This window comes from Anarhichas minor, unplaced genomic scaffold, assembly GCF_050575085.1.
Source record: "Anarhichas minor isolate MPS153535 unplaced genomic scaffold, ASM5057508v1 ptg000010l, whole genome shotgun sequence".
In the NCBI taxonomy this organism is placed as follows: Eukaryota; Metazoa; Chordata; class Actinopteri; order Perciformes; family Anarhichadidae; genus Anarhichas; species Anarhichas minor.
This window is the reverse complement of record NW_027466456.1, coordinates 5,629,760-5,642,597: the sequence shown is the minus strand read 5'-3', so window position 1 is coordinate 5,642,597 and position 12,838 is coordinate 5,629,760. Positions and strand designations below refer to the sequence as shown.

Genomic DNA, 12,838 nt, shown 5'->3' with positions numbered 1-12,838 from the left:
GAAGTAAACCATTACGCTTTTGCTGCACCTTTGTTTCCCGACAGAGGTCGCGCCTGTGGCTGCAGGAAAGGACTAACTTATTGTTTAGGAAACAGGACTACATATTGATTCTTATCTCTTTCAAATACAGTTTACAGCGAAACTGCTTGCTGTGTCGTCTACTTACACTTGGAAGGAAGTTTCGACCCAATTTATTAATTTATTTAAGTCCCAACATAACCAGTATTATTAACATTCCTGTAGAATACAGTAATTTGGCTATTGTAGGATGATGGAAAGCATGTTTCCAAATTTTTTATTGCTCCTGAATCAAAATTATTTTCCCTTGTCCACAACGAGGACGAAATGAAGCATCTACAGCGTGTGTCTCAGCATTTCCATTTTACATTGTGTACAGTGTATACATTATATAAGTACTTCAAAAGCAATACTCAACATACTACATAAACAGGATAACTTTCAACAAATTAAAGGAAAAGTTATTCTGTGGGTTGTATTCTGTGAGATTGTAAAGATTAAAATGAAGGTCTCCAACTAGATTACATAATTTGCCTTTTGAACCATTACATGGCTAAACAGACTGATTACTGTTGGGTCATAGACAAGTCTAATGTTTCATGAGAAATCTCATTAATCCCAACAGTTTCCAAGAAGAGGGTTGAGTCTAACACAGTAAAATACTTCTCCCTCCAGTGCTGACCCCCCTGTTTGTAGATAATAGAAAGGTTATCAGTTTATAGGAAACTTGCTCCGGATTTGAGATGGAAAACGGAAGGAAGATGCCTTTATTTCCTTTTTTTTTTTGAGGTCACAGTCATAATGCAGTCAGTATCGGTGTCTACGTTAAGTCTGCTGATGAGGGTCAAGGTGAATGGAGCGCTCTTCAGTGTGTCGGCAGTAGCTAATAATATAGTCAGCAGAGTTACGCACCACTCTTCCTCTTAGTGTTTTCTTTATAGCTCACCAGAGATGAGTCACAAGCAAAAAAAAAAGAAAAGAAAGTAATGGAAAGAATGTGCCTAACTGCTGGAATACAAAATGTACCTTTAAAGACCCAGACATGTGGGAAAAACCCACAGGAAAAAGGATGTAGACCCTTGTAATATGGATAGTTGAATCTCGTGGGAATAAAGGTAATATTTTGTGGCTAATACGTATAAACAACAGCAAATCAGTCTCCTATTTAGGCATCTGAACAGCCCAGGTATCATCACTTGCTGTCAACACAGATTAGAACTTTGGCTTTCTACCTTTCATCCTTAGGATAGATCACAGATGCTAAAGTGTCAAACATTTTAGGAATAGCCAATGTCATTTCCTTTTTTTTGTTGGCATTAAATTTGCATTTCACAAACAGATGCTCAATCGGTCAACCATTTTGTAATCTTTTAACTTTTTCTCTCGTGCCATCATCAGGTTAAATGCCTGTAAAATTAATTAATTACTCAGCTGTACTTTGTGTTTAATGCTAATTAGTAAATGTTAGCATGCTGACTTGCTAAACTTAAAGGGTGAACATGGTAATCATTCTACCTGCTGTGGCTGTAGACTCTGAAGCTGTATCACAAATCCATATACATACGTACTGTCATAACATACTGTTTTAGCAGTTGGTCTACGACTATCAACCTACGTAACAAATTAATACAAGCAGGAAATTATACAATGTGTGTAACATTGGGTGTCAATCAAACTGTGATTTAGGAATGTCAATGCAAATTAAAATTCACAAATAAACATCAACATCTTTATTTTCTAAGACTACATACTTATTTTTTGTTTCAAAGATGTTTTTCAAGCCGTTTTCACCACCACCCACAATCCAACTTTGAGTAGCACCTCAATTTCCTTTGTGCATTGCATTGTGGGAGCGCATGAACGGCACACTCAAAAATTGACAGTTTTAGTGTGCATGTTTGCTTCGACTATACTGTATTTTGTCATTTTTCTAGTGTGCATCACACAATTTACTAAAAACCTGCTTAGAATTGGTATGGGTATGAGACGTTATGTTAGTGTTAGTCTTGTTTTTCCTTAGACTGTGCAGAACACATACGGAAAACATTAGATCTTTTTTTCCACAGTTGTGACTAATTCCCCCCCCCCCCCCCCAAAAGTGTATTATATAAATAAATATAAATATATAAATATAACTGGAGGGAATTAGGCTGCTCAATGTGAGCTGGAAGGTAAGAGTAAATAGGAAGTTTTTTTTTTTTTAAATAGATATGATTCAGCTCAGCCAATTTATCTTTTTGTGAACATGTTTTTGTTATTCTTGTCTCAGATTGTCAGATCTTCTATTATTGTATAATTGTAAAGTACTGTGGAATTCACTTTGGATTTTATCATTACAAACACACGGAAGCTTGCAACCATAACAGCAAGTGAAAGCCCCTCTTATCCGTCTTTTTTAAACAATAAACTTTCCCTCAGTGGAACAGGATATGTTCGTGATTCCAACTGGCTCACCTCTTCCTGTATGGACTTTACGCTTGGCAAGCGGCCTTCAATTCTGATAAAGTCAATTAGACACCAAGCAAAAGTAAAGATGAATCATTATATTTATAAGGCAAATGAGGTTTGCAAAGTTTATACCAAATCCTTCATATTTTGGGTGAACAAAAATGATAAAACCTGCAGTCAAAAAAACTTTATTTTGTGCTTTCACAGAATCAGAAGCAAACAGATAATGCATAATGGTGTACTTCAATTAAATAATGGTTGCACATAAGGGTTGTTTTGGAACTAATAAAGGCAGATATTTCAAATGAGATGTAGGTTCATTTTTTGTCATCAGACCAGGTGATCTCATAGTCGCTGAAGGCACTCTTCAACTTCTCTACAGACACAGAATGGTCTGCTTTACCATACACCTGAAAATGAATGAGAAAGCATTTACATTATTACATTAAAAGTTTATTTATTGTAGGGTATTAATAGTATTTAATTCAGCTTTTAAAACCAAAGGAACTTACAGTTGATTCTCCAAACACCCTCAGCTTTTTCTCTTGGGTGTTGTGCTCTATCTTCCCTCCTCCGAGGCATTTGCACTCCATCCCCAAGGCCTCCATAGCTGGATTGACCTTCTCAAATATGTGATCTGTAAATAATTCAAATAATTCCATCAATCAAAACATACAAACTGGTTAAGTCACAGGGCAGTCAAAAAAAGCAAGACTTTAAAGCATGTTCTGTCATTAATCTCCCAGCTTATCTTTCAAAGCTTCTGCCTCCAATATTTGCAACACATAAGGTTGGCAAGCATTGCATCTGCCTGATCTGTGCAGTTGTTATGCACATTGCACGTCTACCCAGAGGAACATGGTTCAGGTCGCAGCCCATTTTAATCTGCAGCAACATTTCAGGTCTCGGTTTGCATGTTGTCACGAGCAAAACGGACACACTTGACGCGCTCCTGTGCAGCAAACTACAGTTATGAACTTACTGTGATACTCTGCACTTTTTGTGCCCCGGACTATGTCTTTGTGCACATCGCCATCTTTCACGTTCACTCTCAGCAGAATGTACTTAAAGGTTCCCTCTGGATCGATCTCAACAACGGGGATTTTCGCCAGAGCGTCTGCCATTGTGACTGTGGCTTTAGTCAAAGCACCGGAGACTCTCAGACCGTTCAGAGGTCTGCAGACGACAGACAACATGGTGCGGTCTCACTGATGCCTTTATTTGGGACGTCTATTTCCTGTCTTAAAGGGACAGATCAGTTTGCAACCTTGTCGCCATTACTGTTAACGATAACGCACGCCGGTGACCCCATGTGGCAACAAGATGGAACTGTTAGAATTGTACAGCCCTCGAAAACCAGAATGTAGTCAATACTATAGATTGGTGCACTTACATTTACCAACCCAGTTAATAGCAAAGGGAAGAGGTCAACAATATGTCTCATGTTGGCAAGCCTATTGTTCACCCTTTTCTTTTATCTTTCTGTCTGATTTGTTATTTCCTGTAGCCAGAGAAGATTTTCCGCTGGTGTCTATCAGGAAGGTCAGAGTCAAAGCTGGTAGCGATGTAGTCCTTGGTTCAAGATCACTTCAGCCGACAACAGTTTCTGCCACAGGTACTTGAACCTCTGGTTGCCAGATGGTCTCTTACACCAGTAATCCATCGTGCGGTCTTCAAACACAAACCTCTCCTTTCAGGCTTTATCATGCCAAATACGACAGTGGCGTTTTATCATTCCAGTAGTCTATAACAGTAATAGTAATGTGGTAATTCTCACATAAAGGGATTTGCCCTAGCCCACTTCTGTAATGCATGATTATTTCAAGGAATAAATCTGTGACTAAATCCCTAATCAGCTCCCCATGATGCATATAAGCATCTGTTTAGGATGTTCTAATTAAAGCTGAAACTGAGTCTCTCCCTTGGGTCTTGTTCAGTATAAGTTAATTATCTTTCAGGGGAAAGGGTGGAGGTTAAGAGGTGTCAAGCAACAGCGGCTACTATCCAGTGCCTCGAGTCAGAGAGGAAGGATATTAACTGTGACTTCTGGAAACACAGACAGCCAGCAGACGCCTCTACTCCTGCACACGTTTCCCGTCTCTGGACGCTCTTAAACAATAGTAAAGTGTCCATTGCATTGTTTTTCTTTTCTCTTTCCTTTTTTTTTTTGATGAGCACATCCTTTGACATCCTTTGAACTGTGAAAAGCCAGTTCCAGTCTATGGATCGTCTTCAGGCACATTTTGTACTAATACTATTAGGCATCACCCGGAATTAATCAACATGCACACTCACGAAGCTTGCACTTTTCTTTTGCTTTCATTTGGTGGCAATTATTTAAAAGGTTCAAATTCAAATAAGAGGAAACAATGAGGATATGTTTGGCAATCTAAATCTATCTCAGACACTCTGTCTTATCAGCTCACAGGATTTCACAGCTCCCAAAACAATTTCCCTCTCAGCCGCCCCTCACTCCAGTATGTGTGCTGACTGTTATCGTGCTTTCCCCAGGAAACGTATCACTTTTCTTCATGCTATTTATTTTCTTTGCTACGTGTGCGCTAATTTGCCAAGTTTTTGTGCACATTAGTTCATTATCAGTACAGCACAATTTTAGGCATGTATTTAGATCCTTTACTTACAGTAAGTAAAAGCACTAATAAAGCTAATGTACTTGTTAATACATTACAAGTTAAAGTCCTGCATTGAGAATGAGAATTGTACTTAAGTCAAAGATATATTATTATTATCTAAATGTAATTAAGTATCAAAAATAAAGCTAGAATTGCCCCGGTCAATGTGCACGATTGTTGTAAAATATACATTGTTTAAGTATTATTAGTGATTTAATGATGTGGTTGTCTAACATCACATTTTGTAAGTTCAGCATATGTTTGGATGAAAATGGAAATCTTAAAAATAACACAAAACTATAGAAGTCATATGGATTGTAAAAAGTAAAATATTTCCCTCTGAATTGTAGTGGAGTAGAAGTAAGGTATCATAAAATGGAAATACTCAAGTATAGTACAACTTTGTAATTAAATGCAGTACTTGAGGAAATACTTTCCAATGATAAAAATACTAATATTAAAACGAAGGATTTGTTTTGCGTCAGAGTAAAATAGAGTGAGGGGAAGTTTCCTGGAAGGACCCTGGTGGGATGGGGCAGTAGCGGTGGGAGGTGGGAATTTCCACTGAAATTTCCCAGGAAAAGTGGACCAGACCGACGAAGAGTATAAAAGCAGCCTCCTCTGCACATAAAAGTCAGAATCATCTCATCCTCAGACGTGAAGAGACTAAAGAAATACTAAGAGTCTTTTGTCGGTTATCACACATACCACTTAAAATGGTAAGTGGACAAATCAATTTAACTTCTCTTTCGTGCAAACTCCTTCATTGCTGTTTGTGGTCAGTGATACATTTAGGGTTTCAAATTATCTTAATTGATCTTTTTTACTTATTCTGATAGGAGTTCTGCTTTGGATTACTTCAGACCCGCAGACCTAAGACCTCATGGATCGGCTTGATCTTTCTTTGCTCAAGTATGTAACTCTAATGTAAACAGAATCTTTAGCGTCCCACTTTCAACTTGTGTTTTCTTCTATGTAACTTTTTCTTTTTTTTAATCATCATTATTACTCTACCATCTAATTTGTATCTCTGTCCTCCATCCTCAGTGCTGTGCACGTGGACTAGTGTAGAGTGCTGGTCCTACTACTACTCTAACAACACCATGACTTGGCTGGAAGCCCGAGCCTGGTGCCAGAAGAACTACACAGACATGGTGGCCATCCAGAACCAGGAGGAGATTGGGCATCTCAACAGCTGGCTGCCCAAGAAAAGCAGCTACTACTGGATTGGAATACGCAAGGTCAACAATGTCTGGACCTGGGTAGGAACCAACAAGACTCTGACAGCGGAAGCAACCAACTGGGCAAAGAACGAGCCAAACAACGGCAAAAGGAAACGTAATAGTTTCCTGAGCGAGGATTGTGTGGAGATGTACATTCAAAGGGAATTGCAGGCCGGAAAATGGAATGATGAGAAGTGTGGAAATTTGAAGACCGCTCTTTGCTACACAGGTGAGCAACAGTTAGGGATTCAAGAGCTGCTCATTTAAGCTGTCTTATTTTAGTTTGTTAAGAGGGAATCTATTGATTTGACTCTTTGCAATTACTTTTTGATGGGTTTTTGCAAGTTATATGAACGTACTACTTCTTTCTCCAGCTGCCTGTAAGAACGACTCGTGCCGCTATGGAGACTGTGTAGAAACCATCAACAGCCATGAGTGCGCTTGCTTTGAGGGCTTTTACGGAGAGAGGTGTGAGCAAGGTAAGAAAATACAATTATGTTGTAATTGTTCTCAAGTTTGCATCACTTTAAGTCGCTTACAGCCAGGACCTGATATCTAATTGTGTCTTGTTTTCTTTGTTGACAGTTGTCCAGTGTAACAAAGAGGAGGTGACCGTTCTATCTAACGGAAGTGTAGATTGCGTTCATAAGTATGGAAACTTCTCTTACAACTCCTTGTGCCAGTATTCATGCGAGGAAGGATACCAGCTGAGTATGTCAAGACCCCTGACGTGCACTGCCTCCAAAAAGTGGTCCGAGCAGCCTCCTACATGTGAATGTGAGTTGAGGTGTATTGCAAAGCTACAAAAAATAAGTAAAGTGATGTGATATTGACCAACCTTGATTTCAAGTCATCATATTGAGAGCAACATAATTGTATTATTACTATGATGGAGCCTGCTGTAATGTGTTTCCTGTTGTCCACAGTGGTCCAGTGTCAGGTGCTGTCAAGTCCAGCAAGAGGATCCATGAAGTACTCCGATCCTCTGGGCTCCTCCAGCTACCAGTCCACCCGTGTGTTTACCTGTGATGAAGGCTACGTACTCGCTGGTTCCCCGTCTAACACCCTGCTATGTGAAGCCTCAGGAATTTGGAATGCTTCACAGCCGCTTTGTCTCGGTACACCGACACTTTTTATGTTTTTATCTCGTAGGATTTGATAATATCCATTATATTAAAGCTATTGTGTATATCAGTCAATTATCAAGTTTTTTTTTTTAAAGAATACTGCTGACCTGTTCTGCTCCCCCTCTATTTTGCAGCTGTCCAGTGCCCGTCTCTCCAGCAGCTGGACAATGAATTTGTCAGCTGTGGGGACGATGCAGATGTGATGTTCAGCTACGGCAACACCTGTAGCTTCAGCTGTGCCTCCGGCTACCGCCTGGTGGGACCGAGCAAGGTGACATGCACGTCAGCAGCTGTGTGGAGCGAGAGGAAGCCTCGCTGTGAAGGTGAGGGCGCGCTTAAAGTTGAATCCAATCACGTCTATACAATTAAAAAGAGCTCTCTTGTTTTGTGCCTTTGTGGCAAACATAAAAACATTTGTTTAATGTGTTATAGCCATCACTTGCCAGAATCCAGAGGTAGGAGCTCACCTCATCCCCCAGTGCAGCCAACCTTTGACTGAACTGTGGCCAAACTCCACCTGCAGCTTCAGCTGTGAGGCAGGCTTTGACCTGCAGGGAGCGCACAGCACTCAGTGTTCTGAGGACGGACAGTGGAGTAATGCCATACCTACCTGCAAAGGTATGGTAGCATATGCTCACATACATCTGTGCTTACAACACTATTTGTACTCTGATTCTGTGCAACGTCATGACATCTCATCATCTTTATTTTTTTTTCTTTTCAGCAATAGGATGTCCTGCTCCTGAGATCCCAACAAGTGCCCAGATCAGTTGCAGCCCTTCTCTGTCTTCACCTGCTTCTGCTGTGACCTCCCATCCACTTGGTATGGTCTGCATGTTCAGCTGTGATGAAGGCCATGAGCTGCAGGGTGCACTCAGCATGAAGTGTGCAAATCCAGGCCGGTGGACCGCCGCACCACCAAACTGCACAGGTACAGACATGTCCCCACTTTACCTGCATTGTTAGTAAAACCTTCGTTATTTGCATGTTAGGGTTGCGTCACTAAAACGAGATCTCCTTCATCAATACGTGATGGTTAACATCTAAATCCTTGCTGTCTTCTCCCACAGCAGTGAGATGCCCATCGCTCGAGGCTCCTGAAAACGGTCATATCAACTGCTCAAACAGTGAGCCAGTGTTCAACTCACAGTGCTCCTTCACATGCAATCAAGATTACTTATTAGACGGACATGAGCTGCTGACCTGTGATCGGCATGGCAATTGGACTACTGGACAGGAACCCACCTGCCAAGGTAAAACAGAAAAGGAACACACGCTAGAAGATATTTTGATACAAACACCTGAACAAAATACATGTTTATAGATAAAAAAGGTCAAATAATTCACATTTGATTATGTTTCGACAGCTCCCCCATCTCCGGTCACTGCCATTGCTTCTGGTCTGGCCACAGGGGGCGCTCTGTTGTCTGGTCTGTCTCTGGCTATGTGGATCCTGAAACGACTGAAACAGAGAGCAACCAAGTTCGAGCTTAACAGGTTAGATAAGCATTCACCTCGCTTAAATCATACTTTTTTTTTTTTTTTTAAGAAACGTGTTTGTTGAATCGCAGTGCTCATTGTTTTATTTGATCTTTTCTTACAGCAACTCTGACATAGAGGACCCTCCACAAGTCTACAAAAACAGCATTGGCAGCCTCATATAGAACACAGTCATCTTCTTCAGAGACAACTAAGGATAACTGAATTTATCTCTAACAATAACTGTATGTGAGTCACCAGTCATCGTAATGTGAACAATATGAATACATTACATTAGTATTAAACTTGTTAACAGGAAAACTGAATATGTGAGAGCTATCTTATGGCGAGAGGAGAGGGTTTTTCAGACCATTGCATTTGATCGTTGTATTATGTTTTGTTGAATCTTACGATTTGCTCTGTAATTTTGTTGTTATTATTATGTACTATATTTCCTCCCAAAGGGAGATTTATATTGAACACGTTGTTCTAAAGCTATGCTGGAAAGGTGGCTCTATTCATGTTATCGTAAATATTACATAATGCCAAGAATGCCATGTCGTGCAGAACTGTGAATAATTTTAGTATTTCGGTATTTATGTACTATTTATTTAACCGATGGTTATTGCATTTGAAATGCTCATTCATATTTCTGTATTCTTAAAGCAGTGCTGATTTGTATTCATAATAAAACTTGAAACTTTAATTTGCTTGTGGTCTCTGCATCTTTTAGTATCGACGAATATTTATACTGTCGGTTAAGAAAATAGAAATATAGTCAGTCATGTCACTCCGCTGATTCAGCGGTACTGTAGAAAGGTTCAGCCATCAACTCCACACGCAACACCAACATATTCCCACACTTTGAGTAGGAACATTTATCCTGACATTGCAGGATCTCGTGTGTTTTTTTCAGAGGTCCAGACCTTAGTCTGTTTCTGTCCACTCCATGATAATGGTCAGGACAGAGACGAATAACAGTAAGAGGCTGCAGGAAGAGCTATATTGCTGGGGTAATCTGTTTTACAGATCACCATGTTTGTTTCACCAGATTCAGAGTCTTCTATGTCAGCACTTCAGGAGAATCATAAATAGATGTGATACCATCAATCAGACTGAAGGCTGAATACAGGGCACTCTGTCATTTGTTGCTGTTAAAAACTTGAACTCACAAAATGTCAGGATGCAGTAATGCTGTATATCACTAAAAACGGTCAGCGAAGCTTATTCTACTTACAAGGGAAATGCTTTATTCCATGCTGCTAGTATGTACAATATGCAACAGATTTAAGTCAATGTATAAAAAGAAGAGATCATTTCAAAAAGTCAAACATTTGTTTTATAAGTAAAGGTAAAAGTATACATCACCAAAACATCCAAGAACATGCAATTAGTTGTAAAAACTGGCTAAATGATCCCTTTTTAAAACTATTTTTTGCGAGGAATTATTTATCTGTGTTGGCCCCAATATTCAATGGTGACCCTCACTGTGCTTTACTTTAATCTTAAACATTTTTAAACTGTTTGTTTTCTCTTTTATAAAAAAAGAATCTGCCCCTGATTTGCCCCACGCTTACAGGAAACAAACGCCATTTCCCAAAAGGTCTGTTCAGGTATAAAAGGTCATTAAGTCAGTGATTCATTCATCACATGCATTCACTCTAGAAAGTAAACATCCAGGTATTATATTATAATGTTGAACTATAACCTGTGAGAATTATAAAAGCCTGACATTGATCTCTGCTTGCACCATTCTTACATTCACTTACTGAAACGCTTTGGTGTGAAGTTTTATATTTGATACGATTAGAAAAGCAATTTAACTTAAGTAGCAAGCTTATTCATATAATTTAGAACATATATTGTTTATATTCTAAAATACCAGCTCTGGGTAAGTGTGCTTATTCTGTTATTTTTATGATGGTATTCATCAATATTCATTATTTTCTTATATATATTGTCCAATATATTCTTTTTTTTTTGGTCAGACAGCAGGTGTTTGTAGTTCACTCAATGAAAATGAAGTGGATGTTAATCCTCCTCCTTGGTGAGTGTTATTTTTTAGCATTAAAGCACAATTGGGTCGGATGGTGAATTATCACTCTAGAGTTGTTCTTAACTTTTGTTTTTTCAAAATGCACATTAGGTACTTTGGCCGAGACTACCTTGGGCTGGAAATATCATCACTCAGAGATAACTATGAACTGGACGCAGGCTCGACAGTGGTGCCAGAGCACTCACACAGACATGGTGGTCATCCAAAACCAGGCAGAGAACGACTATTTAGTCTCCTTGCTGCCAAGCAAAAAAAAAAGTCCATATTACTGGATTGGAATCACTAAAAACCACATGAATGAGCCTTGGACCTGGATTGGAAATAACAGCACATGGATTGGTGAGCAGTCATGGGCACAAAACGAGCCCAACAACAACCACATCACGGAGTTTTGCGTGGAGATCTACGTGAACAATGGAATAAACAGAGGGAAGTGGAATGATGAGAAGTGCGCCACTCCAAAATACCCTGTTTGTTATGAAGGTACGTAAAGCTGATTCATTTTATTGGTTGTTACAGTTTCAAAAGTGATAGAGGTTGTTTTAGCATTGCACTTTTTCTTAACAGCCCAGTGTAAGGCAACATCATGTGACAGAGGAAGATGCCGGGAGACCATAGATAACATAACCTGCCTCTGTGAACCTGGCTTCAAGGGAGACAGGTGCCAAACAGGTGAGGAGTTTGCTCTCTGGAACAATGTCACCTATCATTATTACAGTAGGTGTTATGTAATTAAAAAAGAGGTTGACATTTTTTCAAGTTAATCTGTTGGGGAAGTTATCTCGCATGCCCATTTTTACACTGAAATAGTTTTTGGTCGGTGGAATTGTTCATGTCCATGTGCTGTGTTAACTACATAAAGGTGGTGAATTTAAGACCAAAAATTCTTTGACTCGATTAAAATGTTACTCCGTATATAAACTGCATGGTCAAAAAGCAGCTGTTTGGTAACAAGTTCCCCATTTAAACCTAAATTGTGACAATAATGTCAGTTTCGGGATCACAGCTTGATCCACTGCCTCTAAGTGATCAGAAATCCGTTGATGCAGGTTTGATATCAACAAGAGTAAATTGATGTTGTCAATTCTTTCTGTCATCATTATCGGGCACCAGTTGCTCTTGTAAGCTTAGAAGCCTTTTATTTCCTGACAATTGTTAAGCATACCTGAAAACTACCACTGTCAGCAATTTCAGGTGTTGTATATTTTTATCTTAGTAATAAGTTACATTCTGATGTTATGGACTTCACTATCTCCCTCCTCTGCATAGTTCACTGACCCAGACTGCGCTTCTTCAGAAAGTTAAATGTCTTTTTAGACAAAATACAGTATGTCATCATAAGCCTCGCGTCTGTTTCCTCTGTTTCCTGAGTCAAGTCTGAGGCTAACATTCAAAGATTAAAATACTTGCATCAGCATGTGTGTGCTATGTATTGTTATGACAGTAGAATGCTGGCGTAAGAAGTTACATGACTGCATCCCTAGTAAACTTTAACCTGTTTGTGCCCCCAGCTGTGGAATGCCCCCCTCTGTCTCAGCCTGATAACGGATACCTTAGCTGCTCGGGAGAAAAGCTGACATTCAACTCAACCTGTCGGTTTAAATGCTACCCAGGCTTCCTGATAAAAGGCTCGCATGTTACCTGCGGGGTCACCGGGGTCTGGAGCGGCCCGAGACCTTCTTGCGCAAGTAATTGTTTGAAGTCATGTGAACCATTGTACTGGTTTTGCTGTTTTTCTGCAGAAGTGATTCTGCTTGTGATGAGTTATTATTATTATTGGCGGTGGAAGCAGTAGTAGTTGAAGTTATATCTTGTTCAAAATCACTTTGTCAAGTTTTGTATGACTCAGGATAA

General features: G+C 39.6%; 2 protein-coding genes across 2 annotated transcripts; one reads left to right on the top strand and one right to left on the bottom strand.

The window, feature by feature from the left end:
* Window positions 1-2,638: 2,638 nt before the first annotated feature.
* On the bottom strand, window positions 2,639-3,669 carry LOC142946951 (14 kDa phosphohistidine phosphatase). The gene is made up of 3 exons (XM_076088583.1): window positions 3,449-3,669; window positions 2,979-3,103; window positions 2,639-2,876 (listed from the first exon to the last, which is right to left on the bottom strand). Exons 1-3 carry the CDS (start codon window positions 3,660-3,662, stop codon window positions 2,784-2,786), a joined length of 432 nt encoding a protein of 143 aa, XP_075944698.1. The 5' UTR covers window positions 3,663-3,669; the 3' UTR covers window positions 2,639-2,783.
* Window positions 3,670-5,986: 2,317 nt separating this feature from the next.
* LOC142946485 (E-selectin-like) lies at window positions 5,987-9,411 on the top strand. The gene is made up of 11 exons (XM_076087804.1): window positions 5,987-6,011; window positions 6,147-6,551; window positions 6,697-6,801; window positions 6,908-7,099; window positions 7,249-7,440; window positions 7,584-7,772; window positions 7,882-8,067; window positions 8,174-8,380; window positions 8,520-8,702; window positions 8,817-8,946; window positions 9,053-9,411. Coding segments are annotated over exons 1-11 (1,851 nt in total). The 5' UTR covers window positions 5,987-6,010; the 3' UTR covers window positions 9,114-9,411.
* Window positions 9,412-12,838: the final 3,427 nt, after the last annotated feature.

What these genes read in the sequence shown, in the direction of transcription:
- LOC142946951 (XM_076088583.1), bottom strand. Translation starts at nt 3,662, where the DNA reads ATGTTGTCTGTCGTCTGCAGACCTCTGAACGGTCTGAGAGTCTCCGGT. An exon ending in AAAAAGTGCAGAGTATCACA is followed by an intron (nt 3,104 to 3,448) that starts GTAAGTTCATAA and finishes AATTATTTACAG; the next exon opens with ATCACATATTTGAGAAGGTC. An exon ending in GGGTGTTTGGAGAATCAACT is followed by an intron (nt 2,877 to 2,978) that starts GTAAGTTCCTTT and finishes ATTCATTTTCAG; the next exon opens with GTGTATGGTAAAGCAGACCA.
- LOC142946485 (XM_076087804.1), top strand. An exon ending in TGCCATACCTACCTGCAAAG is followed by an intron (nt 8,068 to 8,173) that starts GTATGGTAGCAT and finishes TTTTCTTTTCAG; the next exon opens with CAATAGGATGTCCTGCTCCT. An exon ending in ACCAAGTTCGAGCTTAACAG is followed by an intron (nt 8,947 to 9,052) that starts GTTAGATAAGCA and finishes CTTTTCTTACAG; the next exon opens with CAACTCTGACATAGAGGACC.